We start from the raw sequence: 22,519 nt of genomic DNA, 5'->3' as shown, positions 1-22,519 counted from the left end.
CTTCCTCTTCTTCCTCTTTGTCATTTCTAATTACAGTACAGTAGTCTTCAAACTGTTCCACAGGACCCCAAGGTGCTCCTGCGTCCCTCATAGGTGGAGGAATCAAACAGGCAGAATTCTAGGCTTTCCAACTTCCCATCCCAATCAGAGTAACTCAACTTTTGCATGTTTATATATCAAGGTTTTACATAGTATGTATTTATTTTGAAAACAGGTATTCCTGCTTAAGAAAAGGAAAAAAAGTTTTAATAACCACAGACTTTTTATGTATCATGTTTTCTCACAATATCAAAATTCTAATACATTCTTTTTTCTGTTTTCCCCCCTACAGAGTTGTTAGTGGTTCTCGAGATGCCACCCTTAGGGTTTGGGATATTGAGACAGGCCAGTGTTTACATGTTTTGATGGGTCATGTAGCAGCGGTCCGCTGTGTTCAATATGATGGCAGAAGGGTTGTGAGTGGAGCGTATGACTTTATGGTGAAGGTGTGGGACCCAGAGACGGAGACCTGTCTGCACACATTGCAGGGGCACACCAACAGGGTCTACTCGTTACAGGTAAGAGACCTATCTCTCCTGCTCTTGAGATGCTCTATTGATGAGTCATAAGGTTGTCTTACTCATAATCACTGCCAGATTGCTGATCGAACACAGTCCAAAAAAAGATGAATCAAATTATTCTGCTGTTTACATATACTTTATTTATTTATTGGCTGCATTGGGTCTTCGTTGCTGTGCGCATGTTTTCTCTAGTTGCAGCGAGCAGGGGCTACTCTTCGTTGCGGTGCGCGGGCTTCTCTTGTTGCGGAGCATGGGCTCTAGGCACAGGTTTCAGTAGTTGTGGCTCGCGGGCTCTAGAGTGCAGGCTCAGTAGTTGTGGCTCGTGGGCTCTAGAATGCAGGCTCAGTAGTTGTGGCACATGGGCTTAGTTGCTCTGTGGCATGTGGGATCTTCCCAGACCCGGGCGCGAATCCATGTCCCCTGCACTGGCAGGTGGATTCATAACCACTGTGCCACCAGGGAAGTCCCTACATATACTTTAAAATTGGCATGAAGAAAGCATAAATTTTGAAATTATTTAAATGATTTGTTTCAATTTTTCTGTGATTCATTTCCCTCTAAAATACAAATATTTGTCTTGGAACCTGAGACTTCGGGGCCCTAAATTTTGCTGTGTTAATTAATGGGTAGATAGTCTCACAGGAGAATAACCTGGATTTTAATAAATTCCTTAGAGGATTAATTTGGCCAAAGGCTGCCCCTTTGCCTTGATAGCTGGAAGTTGATGGACCATGTAATTGTGATTCCGTCCCCAAAATGGAAGTGGAACTTTCTGCACAAAGCTGCTCTGCCGTCACAGGGCTGCTGGTTTGTAGTCATGAAGAAGTAAATTTGACTTAAACTGATTTTTGGTTTGTTTTCATTTGAACCTGATATCCTAGAATAGATTGCCATATTTTGACATAAATAACTAGATTAATAGCAAGTTTAGAAAATAGATCTTGTTTCGTTTCGTGAAAGACAACATTTTCAATTCAAAAATACAGTTGACCCTTGAACAACTTAGGAGTCAGGGGCACCAACCACCACCCCCAACCCCCAACTCCAGTCGAAAATCCTTGAATAACTTTACAGTTGGCCCTCAGTATCTGCAGTTCCACATCCAAGAATTCAACCAACCTGGGATTGTGTAGTAGGTATTTAGCAAAAGAAATTCGAGTATAGGTGTGGACCCTCCCAGTTCAAACCCATGTTGTTCAAGGGTCAGCTGTATTTCCTATTACTTACATAGCTTGTTTACCAGTTACTGCCCATTAGTAATCAGCAAATTAGTATGTAGTCCCAGGGCTCACAGTTCTGTCGTTGGGGTATTTGTATCTTAACTGATGGAATACTGTCTATGTCATGAAATATTGACATATAATAAAGATGTCTGTTAACTTAGAAAAGGTTATGAATTTGGAGGAGAGGGAATTGGCTGCAATTGTTTGTATGTTTTGTGATATGTTCGAACCTTAATGAGTATAATAATCTTATTTAAATAAGCCATTAGATTGAGAAAAGAGGTGGTAACATTATTATAGATCTGGGAATTGGTAGATATTTGTTGACTTTGGGTATAGCTGGGAAGCTGGAGAAGAGATGCTGTATATAGTTTGCTTTTGTTCTCAAAATGCCACCACTTCTAATTCCAGATATAATTATCTGTTGGCACATTTCCTAAATAGCATTAGGTTCTTGTAAATGAAATTTTTATTTTACATACAATTTTTAATGGAACTTACTTTTAAGTATCATGAAAGCTATCTCCAGCCCTTTTCATGCTATAGGTGTTGATAAGCACACCCTTTATTCATAAACCACGTCAGTAGTTTCAGCTTCCTATTGGGAAGTAAAACTCAAATGGCAATCCATATTGAATCATTCATGATATGTAACTAGTAAGTGTGGCCAGATGATCTGAAAACAATATTTTCATTTTAGGTGGTTTTTTGAAAATTGTTTCTGCATCTAGTTTGAAGCCACTGTCCATAAAAAACTAGCATTTCTGGTAGAAGCTTCTGAGAACATGCCCTGTAGAGTTGCTTGATTGCATGCACTTTGTCCTAGTACCTCATTTTGTTCCTGGCATTACCCGTGTCTCATGCTTTACTCCCGTCCCCTTTTAGGATTAAGGTCAATAAATAATATCAAGAATATGTACACTTCTAGTCTAATAAACTGTGTCTGTTGTAGTTTGATGGCATCCATGTGGTGAGTGGATCTCTTGATACATCAATCCGAGTTTGGGATGTGGAGACAGGGAATTGCATTCACACGTTAACAGGACACCAGTCGTTAACAAGCGGCATGGAACTCAAAGACAACATTCTTGTCTCTGGGAATGCAGATTCTACAGTTAAAATCTGGGATATCAAAACAGGACAGTGTTTACAAACATTGCAAGGTAAATATTGGCTACCCACCTTTAGTTGTGTTCCTTAAAAATGAGATTGTTGGTCAAAAGAGAAATATGGAGCTTTTGTGTCACAGAAAGAATTAACCTCATACAAAATGAAAACTTATTTTGGATAAGTTTATGAGCCTTTCCACTCTGACTTGAGTAGGATGGGAAGGATTCACAGTGCCCACTGAACTAGAGGAAGAAACATGTGAAAGCCACTAATACTAAATGAGGCACAGCAGTGTTAACTCCTTATATCATGATTAACTTCTTTTTATTAGTCATAGCCCTTAGAAAGTGTTTTTTCCATTGAGGCCATCTGGTGGGCTATACTGCAGCTTTTTTACTCATTGATTTTGTCTCTTCTTCAGAGTTTTGGAATAGTGTCCATTCAGCCTTTGCCTTTGACTGGTTAGTTCAGAGTGGTAGGGTAATAGATTGTCCATGAGCAGAATACGTGATGCTGGTCTATCTACATCACCACCGAGAGAAGTGCTCATTCATGCAACCGGGACACAAAATGTATGCCTGGTAGCTAACCACGCTTCCTGGAACACAGAACCCTCAGAGATTAACGTTTCAGTTACAAATAGCTACCAGATTTTCTTACATCCCTGCCGATCCTAAAATACTCAGAACACAGTTTCTAAATGTGCAGCGTTTTAAATATTTCATTTATTGTGTGTTCCAATATAGATTCCACAAATTACAGTATAACTGACCCTTAGTCATGATTTCTAACCAGTAACGAAATTCCTTTGGTTTTGCCTAGGTCCCAACAAGCATCAGAGTGCTGTGACCTGTTTACAGTTCAACAAGAACTTTGTAATTACCAGCTCAGATGATGGAACTGTAAAACTATGGGACTTGAAAACGGGTGAATTTATTCGCAACCTAGTCACATTGGAGAGTGGGGGGAGCGGGGGAGTCGTGTGGCGGATCAGAGCCTCAAACACAAAGCTGGTGTGTGCAGTCGGGAGTCGCAACGGGACGGAGGAAACCAAGCTGCTGGTGCTGGACTTTGATGTGGACATGAAGTGAGGAGCAGGAAAGGTGGCATCGTCCCAATGTGTAGACGACATACTCCCTGCCCTTCCCCCTGCAAAAGAAAAAAAAAGAAAAAAAGAAAAAAGAAAAGAAAAAGAAAAAAAATCCCTTGTTCTCAGTGGTGCAGGATGTTGGCTTGGGGCAACAGAGTGAAAAGACCTACAGACTCAGAAGGAAAAGAGGAAGCGATGACAAACCGCAACTGACAAGAGAGGCGCCTGCCGGCTCGTCCCGGAAAAAGCTTCACTTTGGACTGAGGGCAGCTTTGCAAAACGAGACTTTCGAAATCAAACCAGGTGCAATTATTTCTTTATTTTCTTCTCCAGTGGTCGCTGGGCAGCGTTACTGCAGAGACGTCGTTACAGATTCTGCTAGCCTGTTCTTTTACCACTGAGACCTAGAAAGAAGCTGCAGTAACATCCACACAGTACCGGTGGACTTTCTCACCAGAGAGCATCTGCAACAAAAAGTCATTTTTCTGGAGCGGAAAAGCTAAAAAGGAAAAAAATTACTGTGAATTGTTTTTGTACAGTTACCATGAAAAGCTTTTTTTTTTTTTTTTTTTTTTTTTGCCAACCATTGCCAATGTCAATCAATCACAGTATTAGCCTCTGTTAATCTATTCCTGTCGCTTCCACATACACTCTGCAATGCCTGTGTTGCTCAAAGGTGGCAAGTTGTCCTGGGTTCTGTGAGTCCCGAGATGGATTTAATTCTTGATGCTGGTGCTAGAAGTAGGTCTTCAAATATGGGATTGTGTCCCACCCCTGTACTGTACTCCCAGTGGCCAAACTTATTTATGCTGCTAAATGAAAGAAAGAAAAAAAAAAAAGCAAATTATTTTTTTTTATTTTTTTTCTGCTGTGACGTTTTAGTCCCAGACTGAATTCCAAATTTGCTCTAGTTTGGTTACGGAAAAAAAAAAGACTTTTTGCCACTGAAACTTGAACCATCTGTGCCTCTAAGAGGCTGAGAATGGGAGAGTTTCAGAAAATAAAGAGTGAAGTTTGCCTGCAAGTAAAGAATTGAGAGTGTGTGCAAAGCTTATTTTCTTTTATCTGGGCAAAAATTAAAACACATTCCTTGGAACAGAGCTGTTGCCGCCTGTTCTGCGGAGAAACTTTTCTTTTTGAGGGCTGTGGTGAATGGATGAACATACATGATAAAACTGACAAAATATTTTAAAAATATATAAAACACAAAATTAAAATAAAGTTGCTGGTCAGTCTTAGTGTTTTACAGTATTTGGGAAAACAACTGTTACAGTTTTATTGCTCTGAGTAACTGACAAAGCAGAAACTATCCAGTTTTTGTAGTAAAGGCGTCACATGCAAACAAGCAAAATGAATGAAAAAGTCAAATGGTTTGCCTCATTCTCCAAGAGCCACAACTCAAGCTGAACTGTGAAAGTGGTTTAACACTGTATCCTAGGTGATCTTTTTTTCCTCCTCCTGTTTATTTTTTTTTGTTTGTTTTATTTATAGTCTGATTTAAAACAATCAGATTCAAGTTGGTTAATTTTAGTTATGTAACAACCTGACATGATGGAGGAAAACAACCTTTAAAGGGATTGTGTCTATGGTTTGATTCACTTAGAAATTTTATTTTCTTATAACTTAAGTGCAATAAAATGTGTTTTTTCATGTTAGTATGCCTGTTTCTTCCACTGAGGTAATAACACTTCATTATCAATATTTAGGGTTTGTCTCTGATATTTTAATCTTCGCATCCCCTGTAGTGCGGCATAGAAATTGATGCTTCCAGGCCTATTGTCCACAGCCAGAGTAAGAACAGTGGGCCGCAAGATGCAAATTGTATCTATTTAGACAGTGCAGGAGGATGTGGCACTGTGCTCATCTCTATTACACTGGGGTATATATGTGTGAAATCTGGTCCCTCAAAGAGCCACCAGACTTTTATGGTAGTTACAACTAGAATTCATATAGGAAGTTCATTTTTAAAATGTGACCACATGTCGACTACTTACCAGGAACTTTCTATGCATTCTCTCTGAAGCTCCCACCATCCTGAGAAGTAGACACCATTCTCTCCACTTTAAAGATGAGGGCAGGACTGCGGCTCACACGGGTTAGGTGTTTGTCAGGAGTCAGGTACCTGGCCAAGCACCAGGATTCACACTCATGCCCTTTAAGGAGAAAGAAACCTAGAATTTTGACAGACTAAAGCAAGATTTGGGGCGGGGGGGGATCATTTTTGTGGTAATTTCAGGCTCTTTTGTCGCTGTTTTATTGAATAAATCTAGCATTTTATAAAGTAAGGGAAAAAAATGAAGTTCAGTTACTCAAATTAGGTAGCCTCTCAAGTAGCAGGTTCCTGCCGTGTGTGTATCTCCAGGAATCTCAACTATCCAGGCCCGACTGAGGTGAACGTTGGAAAGTTAACAAATATTGATGCTACTTAGAGAATGAAAGTCACAAAGCATGTGTTCTTTACTCCTAAGGCAGCAATTCTTGGGCCTCACTCTCCCAAAACTGCTGAATGAGAACATCTGGGGATGGGACCCAAGAATCTGCATTTAAGCTAGCTCACCAGGTGAGGTATGGACACGACTTTGAGAACCACTGCCCTAGAGACCTTCCAGTACGTTTGGTTATTTGGTTTTTTAGTCCACAGCACATTACAGGCACAAGAACATCAGAAAGAAGTGACAGGTTAAGGGAAAAGACAGAAAAAACCACATGGTTAAAGACAAAAATCGTATTAGGCAATGAAGTGCAGGTGAGCGGCCCGGCCTGCTTTGGGGAGAACCGGGGCGAAGCCCGGAGCCATGACTGCTGTTCACACGGACAACTCAGGGATCAAGAAGAAGTTGTAGTCCTACTTGGTAGTCTTGAAACTGCTTGATTTTTCATAACGTAAATGTGGCTTGACTCTAATACAAGTGAAGAACAACATCGTCAATAAAAATAAATGTACAGTATAGAATAGAATGAGTTCACAGACAAATACGCTTGAATCCAAATCCCAGTTCTGTCTATTTATGGGACCTTCATCGGATTACTTGACCTCATGTTTCCTCATCTTCTAGGAGGTAGAGAATACCCACCTCCTAAGGTTATTGTAGGGATTAAACGCAATGTTATAAAGCACATAGCACACTATTGGCTCTTGTAGCTCAATTAAGTGGTAGCTGCTATTACAACTTTAAGAAAATAGACCCAGATAATTGTAACTTGCTATATTTGGGAGCAATTGAATGTATTTGTGACTCATTCAGGTATGAAATAAAAATAGTATTTCTCTATATGTAGCAATTTACATTTTTTAAGTGGAGTCACATAGATTTCTCGTTTGAGTCTTATGGAAACCTTGTAAAAGACAGATATGGAGCACCTAGGAGTGATTTTATATATGTTCATTAAATATTATTTATGAATAAATGAATAATCTTTATTACAGTGGATCTGTTCCTGAAAGGGAAAATATTACCCTCATCCTAAAGGAATTAACGTATTGTCATTGAAGTAAGAAAGGTCACAAAGGGAAACCCTGCTTTGTGGCCTCCTTAATGAAGAAATTCACCACCTTATATAACTGTGAATTTTCAACTCTTTATACTGGAGTAAAGGCAGTCCCCACATTTAGATGTTACAATTTCCCAAAGATCAAACATTGCCTGAAACTAAACTTAGGACACAGAGTAACCCATAAAAGCTCAGTAAATACCTGTTGAACTGAGCAAAGAGAGTTTACTATCTCTCTCTCTTTTTTTTTAATTGGAATTGTTCATAATTTTGCCACTTGGAAACTCCCTTCCTGCTGTTTAAGAAGCATAGCTATTTCATTAATTTGCAACAGCTAGTACATGCCAAATGGTTAAGTAAATGTTTCAACCTACCTATCTGTTTAATTTCAAAAGGTAGTTGACATTTAGTTAAGTGTATTAACTGTTTTTAAGCCATTTTCTCTATGCCTTTTGGGCTAGCCTGTTATAAAGTCTTCTTTCTACTTCTCTGAACTGATTGGAGGCTACAATCAAATAACAACAAAGACCTCTGTGCCTTTCTCTTCCCTGAAGTGAAACAGGATAGAGGGCAGCTTCCCCAGACCCAGGTTGTGCCTTGTTTTCTGCACACTTTTCCCCGATGCACTCACTGCACTCTGTGAAACAAAGACACCAGGGTGGACAGAGAAACCACCTGGCAGAGCCTGCCCAGCTCTATCCTGGCTCCTATAACTCCTAACATCCCATATTAATAGAAACCAGAAACAAGCGGCTTGCTTGGCACAAGTAGATTAGATTCACATCACACTGATTCTGATTCCTTCCCTCAGGTACAACTTTATTCATTTTCCTTCTATTAGTCATCCTCACCCCCAAGAAAACGAGTCAGCGTTGTAACCTCTACTCCATCAGATTCATCGGCAACAGAGGATTCGACCTTGTCGTCCCTTGCAGCAATTCGAGGAGAAACTCCTAGTTTGTAAAGCCATTTGGAATTCTACCGATAGTCAAAGTGGTTTAGTGTTGCTGGTGAATGAATTTGAATAAATGCTTCTGACGCAGGTTGTTTTCATGTTCCCTGACTCACTGCGTTTTGGAGATAGGTTATGTGTGTGCATGTGTACACAACGTGCATATACAAGAATATATTGGAACCTGTTTATATAACATTTCCATTAAGCCTTTCCCCTCATCATCCATGAAGAAAAAAGGAATGGGCCATATGAAGGGAAGGTGTTGGTGGCCAAGAGACTTCCCAAGTCTTTTCTGTGACAGATCAATGGCCTCTGTGTGAACAGGGTGTGTTTTCACACAATGTTCTGCATTAAGCAAATGGTAATTACCATATGGTAATTTGAAAAGTGGGTGCACGGTTTTTTATTTTGGCATGGCCTGCCAAGGAGATGGATTTTAAATTGGTCCAAAGTGGCTGCACCCAGCTCCCCATTTTGGGGAGTGCCAGTCGTCGATTTGAATTGCAAACAAACATAGCGTGGCATAGTTCACTAGCCAACACGTCTCGTCCATTTGATTAATACTAGTGATGCCCAAAGGAGGGAGGTTCTTGCCAACTTCGTTCCTCTACCACCTTCTCTTTCTAGGTGGAGGAGATCAGAAATATTAAAAGGTAATTTCAAAGGTTCTTCAAAAAAAGGAAAAGCACCAAAAGCTGAAATGACTCAGAATGCACCTTTCCCCAAAGTGTAAATAAATTCTAGACCCAGTTCCTAGGAAGACTCATTGCTGAGATTAAAGCCTGGCGACTTCCCAGTTTGCAATTGGGTATAAAAATAGCAGAGTTTCTATTTCAGATGATCTGATTCTCCCCAGGATTCTTAAGGACAAGGAACCACTGAGCAGACATTTTGATGTTTTATTCTTCGCTTTGGAAAATCTATCGTGGCCAAACTTACCAAGGCTATTTATCTTTGGGTTTTGCTTTGCTTCAGCGGTCGTGCTCTGCAAAAGGAAAATTATGTTGGAATCACTCTTGCAAATCAAAGGTTCAAACATAATAGAGCACAGAAATATATTGCCAGTTTACTGCTTTTCTAGGAGATTCATAGATTATAAAAGAGACATCAAACCACTATTCCCCATAAGAGGAAGGAAGGTTACTTGCAAGACTTTTTAAACATATTTTAATGAAGCCCATTAAGACTTCACCAAACCATTATGCCTTACTAAACGCAGGCAGCAAGACAGTCTAGTCCCCTGCTACCATGAGCCTTTCAGTTTGAGGATTCTCACCATTCCTATAAAGTGACTTCATGATCTTAAATCAATCTAGCAAGGACATAATACGGTGTAGAGATTAAAAGTAAAACCGGGTGCACCTCTGTTAAGAGTCAGATCTGAGTTTGGGAGACCTGAAGCTCATAAACTTAAGGACCCTCTTAAAGAAAAGAAAAAACTTACAAAATTAGATCCCAAAGTGAACATTTAGAATGATAAAGATTATGACAACTTACTGAGGCCTTGGTAATTCAGATCCCTTTCTCTGAGATCTCTTTAGGCAATTACCAGAGTTGCTTAATAGAAGTGCTTCTGACTGAAGGCTGGCTTCTGCTCCCCCCTGCACCTCTTAGCACCCCCAGCTCTCACAGGGATCTGTTAAAGGAGGGGGCCTGAAGCTCAGCTTCATCAGTTTCAGGGAAAATCCTCCTCTGTTCTCCCAACTCTAACATGTCATGGGGATTACATGAGACACTGTATGTTGAGCATTTAGCAGTGTGCCTGGTATGCAGTAGTATTCATTAAAGGGCTGTAGATATCAACAGTAATAATGGTAGCTAGCTGCTATCATACACTTATTATAACTTAGCATGGTGACAAGTACTTTAAAATCATTTATTACTCATTAATCTTCTCAACTGTCCCATGATATATTATTATTAGCCCTATTTTACAGATGAGGAAACAGGTACAGAGATGTCAAGGTACTTGCTCAAGGCCACGAAGTTAAGAAGAAAAAAAAAACAAACTTGTAGAAACTGGGATTCAAACCTGGGCTTGTGGCCCCAGAGCCCAAGCTCTTACCCACTTTATTATGCATTGATTCACAACTGCCTTGCAAATATAGGAACATGTAGTATGTTGTAGATCATACCAGAAAATGACGCAGTCTCAGTCCCAACCTGCCGACCTGGGAGCTGACAAAGCCACAGAAGCAGGCATGGGCCTGGATTTCAACTAGGGAGCCCTGAAGAACAGTGTGTAGTAGATTCCTGCTATGGTTTGGCTGTAATGAATCCTCTTTTGTTGGAAAATTGGAATCACTTTTTCCAGTTGCAGAGTCAAAAGAGAGTGAGTTGCCTAAAAAGAAAGGCATAGCAATGAAAATATAGGAATAATGGGTAAAATAGTGTATTATTAAAAGAAAGTTTGCTTCCAGATCATTTAGGGAAAAATATATGCTATTTCTACAAAAGATGGACGCTTTAGTTATACAAGAATTTTTTTTTTTTTTTATAAATCCCATTGATGCACTTGTGCCCCCAAAACAACTAGGCAAATGAGGAGCAAGCTTTTGCATTCTCAGGATTGATACATGGTGAATCCTCAATAAATGTTAGCAGCCTTTGTTGTTGTTATTATTATCAAGAAATACAGCTGTAGTCAAATTCCATCTCAGCCACTTGTGTGACTCTGGAAGACTTTTTTTTTAATCTTTCTGAACCTCTGTCATCATCTGTAGAGGAGAAAGTTGTGAATGTTACATAAGAGAACTCATAAAGCACCTGGTACAGTCTTGGCTAATTATATACTCAATGAATGGTAGTCATCTTTAGTATCATCACCACCACTAACAACAGAGATAGTGGTGACTGCGTTTCAGGGCATCATTTCAAGCTAAATCTGGAACAGCAGACCTGTAAGACTTCTGGAACACAGTGCCCCAACTACCTTCCAAACTATGCCAGGAATAGATATGCCAGAGAGCAGTCTCCCCTGTTAGAAAGTAATCCAGTTTAAAATGACAATTCTCTTTCTTTCCAAAGACTTAATTAAATAATAGGAGAGAAATTAAACAGGCATAATCCCAAAAGGGGAGCAGGAGAGGAGAGCCAAGTAGAGCAAAGATGTCACCAGCTTTGGATGAAGGAAAACAGATGGAGGGGTGGCCTTTAGATGAGTAGGTTAGAGAAACTACAACCTAAAGTGCCCATAAAGAGGGGGTCACTAATGGGAAGTGAGCTGACCCCTCTATGTGGATGGCGAGGCCAGACACAGGGCTCAGAGCTGGGGACTGATTGAAAGTAAGAGCAGGGGTGAGTGGGACCTACCTCTCTTTCTCATCTTCTTGCAGCCAGGGGACCATCTGTGTTGAACTCACCCCTCTCTGGGCCCAACACACTCGCCATTTACAAGAACTATGAAGGGATGTGACCCAAACTGCATACCCAGGCTTAGGCAGAGGCAGCAGGGGTTGAGGCTCAGAAATGAAAATGGAGATTAAGTTACAGTCTGCAGTTCTCCCCAGCTCTGTCGCAGAAGGCCAACAGTCTGGCATATACCAGAGGATTCTTTCCCAGAGAAGCGAACAACAGGGAAAAAAGTTTCCATGTACTGGTGTTGGTGGGAGAGGCGAGAGTTCCTCCAATGAAAGTTGGCTTCCCTCCCAATCAAAGGAGAAACTCCTCTTCCAGTGAACCCCAACCAATACAGAGAGCCTTCTCTCTGATTTTTAGTGTCTGTCTCTTAAATATGAACAGATAGTCAAGAATCACCAAACATCTGAGAAAGACCTCCAATTTGAAAGACTAAGCCAAAAACATATGAAATAAACTTGGAAAAAGAACAGTAGAAAGATAAAATACTATCTTACAATACAGGGCCAGGATGCACTATTTTAAAGGCCTTGTGGAAACTAAAATGTGGTAGAAATTCAAAAAGAAAAAGAAAAACCTTCAATAGAAAATAAAAATTGAACAAATCAAACAGAAATTTTAAAAAAGAGATGGAAATTAGCAGAGAAAACATAAAAGACTTAGAAGATCAGTCTGAGACATCTTATACCTAATAACAGTGTCAAAAAAGAAAATAGCACAGAATAAATTATTCAAAAATTAATATAAGAAAACTTAGCAGAATTGAAGGACAGAAAACCTCTAGATTGAAAGGGCCACTCAGTGTCCTTTGAATAAATGGATGAAAAGAAATCCATACCATGATTTATTATTATGAAAGTTTGGAACACCTGGGCTAAAAAGAAGTCCCTAAAAATTTGTGGAGGGAAAAATCAGGATTAAAAAAATGAGAAATGGAATTCTGGACTTCTCAATAGCAACATCAGATGCTAGAAGCTGAAGGTCTCTGAAATTCTACAGGCAAATTATTTTTAATTTATAATTGTACACCCAGCCAAATTATTGACCAAGTGAGAGGGAGAATTAAAAACATTCCCAGACAAAGGACTCCAAACACTACCTCTCACAAACTCTTTCTTAAGAGGCTGTGGACAATATGGTCCAACAGAACAATGAAATAAACCACGGAAGAGGAAAACATGGTATACAGAAAATTGAGATTTCAATACAGGAGAGGGAGTTCTAGGATGATGGATGGGCATTTGGACTCAAGAACTACCAGTCGAGGTGTGAGCAGGGAGGGCCTTAGGAGAAAGGCCCTAAGAATACAAAGGAAATGATAATTCATCTCACAGTCATGGTACAACATTTAGAGAAAAACACTTCTCAGAATTCAGGACATCAGATGATAAATTCAGAAAAATTTTTAAAAGCTTCAATATATTAAAAGCTATGCAACACATCAAAATGAGGCAATTATTAATTCAAAATAGTATGTGAAAAAACTTAAGCATAGTTAGTACACTGTGTAGCCCTGGAGTAAACCATATTCATGCAGCTATAAAAATGTAAATACTGATTAAAGACTGTGCTAAAACGTATGTGAGGGAGGGGAGGGATGTGGGATGGTGGGAGAGTTAAATCCTCCTCTACCATAATTAGAAGTTATTAATGTTTAAAATGAAAAAAAAAAAGCTAAAAATAAGAGGATAAGCACATTATGAAAAGATGGGAGATAGATAGCCATCACAGAATTAGCTAAAAGAGTTAGAAATGTTTGCCTTTGTGCTTAAGGAGACAGGAGAGGGGTGCAGCATTTTGATATGCTTTACTTTTTTTGCATTAATTTGCTAAAAATATATATTTTAAAGGAAGGCCAAATAAAAATTAGTAGGGCAGGACTTCCCGGGTGGCACAGTGCTTAAGAATCCGCCTGCCAATGCAGGTGACATGGGTTCGATCCCTGGTCCGGGAAGAGCCCACATGCTGCGGAGCAACTAAGCCCGTGCACCACAACTACTGAGCCTGCATGCCTAGAGCCCATGTTCCACAACAAGAGAAACCACCGCAAGGAGAAGCCCACGTACCACAATGAAGAGTAGCCCCTGCTCGCCGCAACTGGAGAGAAAATCCCATGCACAGCAACAAAGACCCAACGGAGCCAAAAAAAAAAAAAAAAAAAAATTAGTAGGGCAAATTTCAGAACTAATGGCACTTCTTTACCCATGCCAGCCAGCATCCATTAACAAGGCACTGATCAAGCTAGTCACCATGAGTTACTAGTCTAATGGCAAAAAAGAGGGGCATGGTGTGCTCCTCTGGAGGAGCTCCACAGGGTGAGAGCCGTGTGGGCACAAATGACCTAGGTTCTCTTTGTCCCCATTTTTCATCTGTAAAATGGGCCCAATGATAAGCCCCCTCCTTAATACATGATGCATGTGATGTGCTCAGCATAGTCTCTGGCTCACGAGTTTTTAATAAAGGGAGCTTTATTTTTACCACCACCCCTCAGTCTCAGGGTGAAAGCTAACTTACATTAAGATCTGGAACTAGTAGGATCCAGTACTTTTGACTTCACGTTCTGATTTGAGCATGGATAGATGGGTAAACTGAGTTGTAACCTCATGTATCTTATATCAGGAGGATTAGCCACTTGTGGAGCCCCAAGGATATAGGCCTCGGGATGATGAGGCCCTCCCCAACCTGTTTTGCCACCATCTCTTTTTTTTTAACTTAATTTTTATTTTGTATTGGAGTGTAGTTGATTTACAATGTTGTGTTAGTTTCAGATGTACAGCAAAGTGATTCAGTTATACATATACATATATCTATTCTTTTTCAGATTCTTTTCCCATATAGGTTATTACAGAGTAGAGTTCCCTGTGCTATACAGTAGGTCCTTGTTGGTTATCTATTTTGTATATAGTAGTATGTCTATGTCAATCCCAAACTCCTAATTTATCCCTCCCCCACAACTTTACCCTTTGGTGACCGTAAGTTTGTTTTTAAAGTCTGTGAGTCTGTTTCTGTTTTGTAAATAAGTTCATTTGTATCATTTTTTTATATTCCATATATAAAGGATATCATATGATATTTGTCTTTCTCTGTCTGACTTCACGTAGTATGATAATCTCTAGGTCCCTCCATGTTGCTGCAAATGGCATTATTTCATTCTTTTTTATGGTTGAATAATATTCCATTGTATATATGTACCACATATTCTTTATCCATTCATCTGTCAATGGACATTTGGGTTGTTTCTACGTCTTGGCTATTGTAAATAGTGCTGCAATGAACATTGGGGTGCATGTATCTTTTTTGAATTATGGTTTACTCTGGATATATGTCCAGGAGTTGGGTTGCTGGATCATATGTTAGCTCTATTTTTAGTATTTTAAGGAACCTCCATACTGTTCTCCACAGTGGTTGCACCAATTTACATTCCCACCAACAGTATAGGAGGGTTTCCTTTTCCCCAGGCCCTCTCCAGCATTTATTATTTGTAGACTTTTTGATGATGGCCATTCAATCATCTCTTTTTAACTAGCTTTGGGTTTTACTTCCAAATTCTCCCACAAGCTATCTTAAGCTTTTTCCTCTACTTGGAAGTACTTCTCAAATGAAAATGACTAAACTTTTTGTAATGTGAAGTCCAGAGTATCTCTTTTGGACACTCTGTCTTTCCCTTAAAATTCTAGATCAAAATTTCAAAAAGGCCAGAGAGGGGTGAGTAGAAGAGCAGAAGCGATGAATTGGAAGGACTTCCTTTGTGTCTGCATTAGGTCCTGCTAAATGGAGCACTGAGGGTGAGTGCACAATTCCTCCCAAGCCAAAAGGCTTTTTCCCACCTGGGAAATGTGCAGCATGAATTAGTCTGGGTGCGTATTGGTCCCCAGCACAGCACAGCTGTGACAGGTGTGCTGTCACTGTGAGTTACTCCTGACCTTCCAAGCCTGCCTAAAACAGACAGCAGCAGTGCCGTGAGTTCTTCATCTGCCCTGGCTGCTCTCTCTAAAGGCTCTAGAACCAGTGGAAGCCTCAGAGGTGCACAGGATTTGGGGACTGGGGCTGGGGGTCGGTGTGGGCTTGCTGCTGTCAGCTCAGCTCTCCAGGCTGAGTTCTAAGAACCATGTGACAGGCTGCAGCCACCTGATCCTTTTGAACACATCCCAGATGGCCAGAAAGCCCCCCAACCACAGACCTTCCTTGTGGCGCCTGGGTCCTGAGTGCCAGACTAGTCATTCGTGTACGTTTCACTGTGGCTTTCTGGTTGGCGATCTAGACTCTCACCCAACAAGATTCCTGTAGGTTTCAAGGCAACTAGAGGGACCGATAGCAAGCTTGTCTTTTTTGAGGACTATATAACCATCACTTGACAACTGAAATCAGCTGTTGGTTGAAGAGGGCGGTGTCTTCGTTTTCTGAAGTCATCAGTGACTTCATAAGATGTATCCTCGAATGTTAAGGATGTGTGAACAGATCAGGCCTAGTATCATTACCCTCAGTGAAGGTTTTGTGTTGTGGTTTTGTTTTGTTTTGTTTTTAATTTAAAGCAGCCATCAGAGACCCAGGGTCTAATTTAATTAAGCAACTCGGCTTCATGGCCAGGGCTCCAATGAAAGACTCTCTTCAGTATTGATTTGCTGCTTCTGGAAGTTGGCCCAAGTTCCCACACAGGTGTTGGGAACACCTAGTTCTAGTTGGAAAAGAAACACCAAGGAGAGAAATGCTGTGACATTTCCTCTTCTCTCAGAACCCAAGTCCTTTGCTTTGGTGAGTACAATTCTTTAAAACTCCTAGGAGAGGGATTCTGGTACTTTGCTTGCAAAAGCCTCCCCACCCTGATCACACACACACCCTCCATCCGCAGGGCCTGAGCCTACACACACCCTACTGTTTCTGTTTATTTCCACTGAGCTAAGGAGTCATTGCAATGGGGAAAATAAATTAGAACTAAATTAGACGGACATTCAGAGTCCTGGAAGCATGACTGCTGATGAACATTACTGGTTGTTTTACTGTTTTCTCCACTGCCTGGGGGGGTGGGGGGGTGGGGGGGGGGTGGCTTCCCACATCAGTAACGGGCAATCTGGCTAATCAGTGCACAGAACAGAAATCTGGAGAGAGGTCCAAATCTGCTAAGATGGAGAGTGGCATACAGCAATTCAAGTTGTATCCATCTCTAAGAAAAAAAAAATCACTTACCTACAGAATATACTCAAATTGTTGAAAAGCTCTTACTTCACTCTTTTCCCTTGCTTACCCTAAGTTGGAGAAATCCAAATTAGAAAACTTCCTATTTAAGATAATCAACAGAGGAGAACAACAGATCAACTTGGCCTAATATCAGTAGCAGTGAAGACCAATTAACAAATTCATGAATTGTGTTGTTTACACTTCTAGTCCTAAAGTTAATTATGCGATCAAGTAATAGCTTTTGCCTTGATTACAGGGCCCTTAGGAAATAAAAGTGTGTTTCCACTTTACAAGAATGTTTGCATTTCAGTCCTGCATTGAAAGCACAGGAACTGAGCTTAGTAAGTATCACCTGTACACACCACTGTAGTCAAAGGAGAGGGCTGTTAAAAAAAGAGACAACAGGCCCTAAATGGAGTCACTTGTGCTAAGCCCACGTCACCAAACTGAGACTTAATAGCTAACCTAATTGCAGTTTCAGCCTCTCCCAGCAAAGTAATCTTAACCAGTCAGTCTGGAATTTCCTGGTCAGCCCTAGAGAGGTAATTCACCTGATAGACCCTGGCTGTCCCCCAGAGGAAGGAGACCCTGCCTGGAACAATCCACTCTGCTAGAATAACTTCCTCGCCCACCTCCTTCTGCCTATAAAAGTCTCATTTTTGCAGCTCTTCAGAGCTCCTTTCTATTTGCTAGATGGGGTACTGCCCAATTCATGAATTGTTGAGTAAATCCAAAAGCCAATAAGATCTTTAAAATTTACTCAGTTGAATTTTGTTTTTTAACAGGGTCTTAGCCTCAAGACTCGATGTGTAAACAGAAACGTAATTCGTAGAAGTACTAACATCCACCTATACATTTTTCCCCTCTCTCTGCTTTAGACTGTTTGTATTGTCAATTCTTTCCAGATGTTGTAGATTGGAGAGTGCAGGTCTTTTCTCATTATTCCCTATTGGGAAGAATCAGTAAAATTAGCTACTTGGCCTTAAATATATGTACAGAAAAAAGAAACGTCACCTACATTTTCAGGGGACAATCTTAGCAAGCCTGTTCCAGGTCTCTGTGAATAATGACAGCTTACATTTTTTGAGAGATGATTGGCCCATGACAGGCACCTCACATGAATTAATTTGTGTAGTTTTTACAATAAGCCTATGAGGTAGTGTAGGGGAGCCAAAGTTGCCACCCCAAAATGTCTCTTTGGACCTTGACTATTTCGAGTTAAAAACAATCAACGTCCAAGAGAGGAAGAAACTCTGACCTTTCCCCTAACTGCCTAAAAGAATTTACACAGAGGGCCGGTTCCCGGAAGAGAGCTATCTCCAGAGAGATCTGCTAGGAATATGGGCGAGGTGTGGTGGGAAAACTTGGGCATGGCCTAGAAATCAGAGTCCGCTTTGTGTCCCAGTCTCTGCAGGGCCCAGCAAACATTTATTTACCAAATATTTGCTTTTCTATCTCCATGCGAATTGCCTTCCCCCCCTTTGAGGTCTCAAACCTGTAACCCCAACATTCTCTTTTGTCTTTAGCTGAAGATGGTATTTGAGGCAAGGGCTTCGGTCATTTTGGCGAGTGACTCCGTTTTTCCTGGGTCTCTCCCATGTACACATGTTATTAAACTTTGGTGTGATTTTCTCCTATTCATCTGTCTCATGTCAATTTAATTCTTAGACCAGCCAGAAGATGCTAGAAGGGTAGAGGAATACGTCTTTCTCCCAGACAGTAGATACTATCATTCCCATCATCTCTCCTCTGCAGGTGAGAAAACGGAGGCATTGAGAGATTATGCAAACTGGCCAAGCCCCTAGCAGCTAGTTAAGTCGGGATTTGAACCCAGGCAATCTGGCCCCAGAGCCTCCACACTTAACTACCATGTGCTATTGTTTCTCCCTTTGGGCCCCAACTCTGGTTTGCAGTATTAGAGGATAGTGGGTTATTTCAACAAAATGGAGAAGCAACACCTAGAAGGTATATTGTGTCGCTTGTAAACTTTAAATTGAGGTGCAAAAGTTAACCTCTTCTGCATGCCATCACTTCTGAGTAATCTGACCCAAAGTAATCAAAAAGATCATTGGTTTCTTTGGGGGCTGCCAAAAGTATTACCAAGATATGACCAGAGCTATCTGATGTCCGGCTGACTCTTCCCGCCTTTCCTGGAGCCCTGGGCTGGCCTATGTCCTCAGGGCAGCAGAGCCAGGGCTGCATGGATGCAGGCCCTGATCAACAGCGTGGATGATGAAGAAGGGACTTATTGGGCTCACCACAGAATTCTCTGGATGAAGATCAAGGTACCAAATTCACTTTCTGTTTTTCTTTTCACTAAAGAAGAGAGGAGGTGTGTATAGCAGCTGTGAGTTCGGGCTGCAGGGTCAGACTGAACTAAATCAAACCCAGTCTCTGCCGCTTACAGCCAGGTGACTTGGGGTGTGTTCCTTAATCTCGCACCTCAGTGGCCTCATCTGTAAAAGAGTATCTACCTCATAGGTTATCGTGAAGATGAACTCTGATAATCATGGTAAAGAGACTCAAAGTGGGGTCCTCAGACCAGCCGCGGCAGCATCACCGGTGAGCTTCTCAGAGATGCAGGCTCTCAGGCCCCATCCCAGACCATTCACCTGAATGGTGGGCCCTTCATCGCAAATACTAAAGACTGATAAGTCAGTGAAGTGAAACACATGATCGCTATTAGTTGTAATTATATAAAGTCAGATCATCTGCCATCCAAGTGGCTTCAGCGTCACCCTTCCAGGAAGAAAGTGTTAGACAGGCGGGACCTCGGGAATGAGCCACAAGGCCCAGGTTGGAAACCCCCTCCCCTGCCTCTACTGTTCCTCATTTTCTAAATTCTCAGCGATGAAAAGAAAACCTCTGAAGAAAGTAATGGAGACTTTCTGGGGAAACCAAAGTCGGGGAAACAGCCATAAAACATGCAGCTTGTGCACCGGCAATGATGGCAGCTGGCAACTCTTGCCAGCACCTAAACTAAGAAAGCCATTTGTAATGATGATTATTATTATTTTTTTCAGCAAAGCCCGTTTCCTGCCCGATCATGGCTTTTAATTTAAGTGTACAGTTGCTGCTCAAAAGTGAGTCGCCAGCCTTTGAAGAGCCACTCTCCTTTAGAAGTCTGTTGAGAATGCAGAGGGTTTGAAGATGAGTGTTGGCAGTGAGAGCGTTTGACTCCCAAGTAGTCAATCTCCCAGGGACTTAGATATTTCCCTGCGGGAAACTGATGTTCATGAAACTGTAAGCAAATTAGAGTTCAAGCCAAAGGTATAAAGGAAGACATAATTAGTGTACCGGAGCCATCCACCATCGTTTGACTTCTCTTAGATGAGAATCTTATACTTTGGAATTAGTTCCTTGCACAAAAGAAAATCATACAGCTGCTTTTATGCAGGCTGCTGATGCTGTGTTTTATCGCACTCAATTTACAATGAAATGAAGCAGAAGCCGGCAAGACGGCATTAAAGCTTTAATTTTCCTTTTGGGTTTTACCTCCATTTTATCTTTAGAGGAACCAGGAATGGGTTGATAAATAGAGTATTTTGCCAGTCAATAAATAAAAAAGCTATTTTTACCAAGTGGACGCTGAATTGCTGCAGCACACGACAGAAGCTTCCTGGGAGTCAGAGGATGGGAAGGCATGCCATCCTTCAGCAAAATCGATTTGGGGAAAAAAGCATTGCTCCCCGTCCCCCGAATCTGGGCACCCTGAAGTAATGTGGTTCTCAAGGACTCCTGACACACCCTGGGGGCTACCCTACCAGGCCTAGGTCCCAGGCACAACTTGAGGGAAACAGACAAAGGAACTGAACTCCCAGAGGAAAATAAATCTCATCAGACATAGTGTAGCACCAACTCTGCAGCTCCAAGAGGAGTTTTGTAAGGAATGAAATACCCAGTTCTCCCTCGCCCCATCCTGAAACACTTTATTGTCAGGCAGCTGAACTAGAAATTCTGAGGGAGTCACATTTGAGTCTGTAGAGCATGCCCCACTCCACACCCCCTCCCACCATCCCTCCCCAGGTACTGGGAGTTGAAAGAGCTCGGGAAAGGCCCTCCCTTGGATCTGGAAGGTAATCATAGATCAGCAAGGCCAGGTGGGCAGGCCATGGACTGGGACCCCAATTCCCTGGGTCTGCAGGGCGGGGAAGGGCACCCCTGGGTCTGGATTGAAAGGGAAAGCCGTGGATGCAACGGCAGCCAAATGCATCCTTGAAAGAGGAGCAGCAACATGGCGGCTCCCTGCAGGGGCTGAGAGAGGAGCCTGAGCGGGCTGGGGAGTTGGGGCTCGCTCAGCAGGTGTGCTGCATCCAGACCATCCCTGACCAGCCGCCTCCAGGTCTGACTTGCTAGGAAAGATGCTGCTGTGACTGAATGGGCTGGGAACGGCAACACCGCTTTGGAAACTAAGATAATGTCAGTCATCATAGCCGCCTCTCCCAGAGCCCCTTTTTACAGTGAGTCTGAGAAGTGAATTGGTTTTACCTCTGTTTCACCAGTAAGGGAACAGAAGCGAAGTGCACGCCTGCCATTTGCCTAAAGTCACCCAAACAGAGGATGGGAGAGATTGAAGAGTAGCCTCCACCTAGGAAACTAAAGCTGGCCCCCCCACCCCCGCCCAGTTCCAGAAAGTTCTGAAATCTGGGAAATGTGTAAGACAAAAGAAGAAACTTGGAACATGATTTCTATTTTTCCTTGTTTAGAGACTCAATGTCTTTTTTTTTTTTATTGATTTATTTATTTTTGGCTGCGTTGGGTCTTCGTTTCTGTGCACGGTCTTTTCTCTCTAGTTGCGGCGAGCAGGGGCTACTCTTCATTTTGGTGCGCAGGCTTCTCATTGCAGTGGCTTCTTTTGTTGCAGAGCACGGGCTCTAGGCGCGTGGGCTTCAGTAGTTGCAGGACGCGGACTCAGTGGTTGTGGCTCGCGGGCTCTAGAGCGCAGGCTCGGTAGTTGTGGTGCACAGGCTTAGTTGCTCCGCGGCATGTGGGATCTTCCCGGACCAGGGCTCGAACCTCTGTCCCCTGCCTTGGCAGGCGGATTCTTAACCACTGAGCCACCAGGGAAGTCCTGGGGACATGATTTCTGAGGGAGGGAGTAGAATGTCCAGAAAAATGGAGGAAGTGGAGATTCAGGAAAGCAGGGAAGGAATAAAAAGAAAGAGGGATCCCAAGAAGGAGAGAGCAGGGTGTTAGGAATGGAAGGAAATTCATGGTCCCAAGTTCTGGGCAGTGAGGAGTGAGGCTTTCCACTTCTGCTCCTCATCTTGCTTGAGTCAAGAACCTCAGAAACTTCCTGGAGCCTTGAGTGTGGGGACAGTGGCCAGGATGGAATCTGGAGGGACATGGCACAAACCACCCCAGAAATTCCTCCATCATGGAATATGGGGCGGTAGGGCAACCAGTGGCCTGGCAACAACCTCAGCTGGAGCCCGAGACCCCTCCCCAGAATTTCTCTTGGCCAGAGGGCAGGAGGGCACTCCCTGGCGACACTCTCCCACAGCAGCAGGAAGTGGTCCTGACACCAGTCCCTGTTGACTCCCTGCTCTAAAGGAGG

At 42.0% G+C, this 22,519-nt stretch overlaps 1 protein-coding gene and 1 long non-coding RNA gene across 10 annotated transcripts in view; one reads left to right on the top strand and one right to left on the bottom strand.

Annotated features, from left to right (window-relative positions):
- FBXW7 (F-box and WD repeat domain containing 7) overlaps positions 1–5,638 on the top strand; it is a 203,923-nt gene extending 198,285 nt beyond the window's left edge. For 8 of the 9 annotated variants that reach the window (XM_082463379.1, XM_082463375.1, XM_082463371.1 and 5 more), the window contains 3 exons: positions 332–557; positions 2,736–2,946; positions 3,716–5,638. In XM_082463379.1, coding sequence (XP_082319505.1) covers positions 332–557; positions 2,736–2,946; positions 3,716–3,984 — 706 coding nt within the window. In that variant the 3' untranslated portion in view covers positions 3,985–5,638. The remainder of the gene's footprint in view (positions 1–331; positions 558–2,735; positions 2,947–3,715) is intronic. The other variant, XM_082463381.1, reaches the window with a different exon arrangement.
- LOC309661652 lies at positions 4,531–9,950 on the bottom strand. Its single transcript, XR_014264140.1, has 2 exons — positions 8,327–9,950; positions 4,531–6,136 (listed from the first exon to the last, which is right to left on the bottom strand). It is a non-coding gene; the product is annotated as an uncharacterized lncRNA (long non-coding RNA).
- Positions 9,951–22,519: the final 12,569 nt, after the last annotated feature.

The sequence above is a fragment of the Balaenoptera physalus genome (assembly GCF_965194825.1).
Source record: "Balaenoptera physalus genome assembly, chromosome: 5".
Lineage (NCBI taxonomy): Eukaryota > Metazoa > Chordata > Mammalia > Artiodactyla > Balaenopteridae > Balaenoptera > Balaenoptera physalus.
This window is presented reverse-complemented; position numbering and strand designations above follow the sequence as displayed.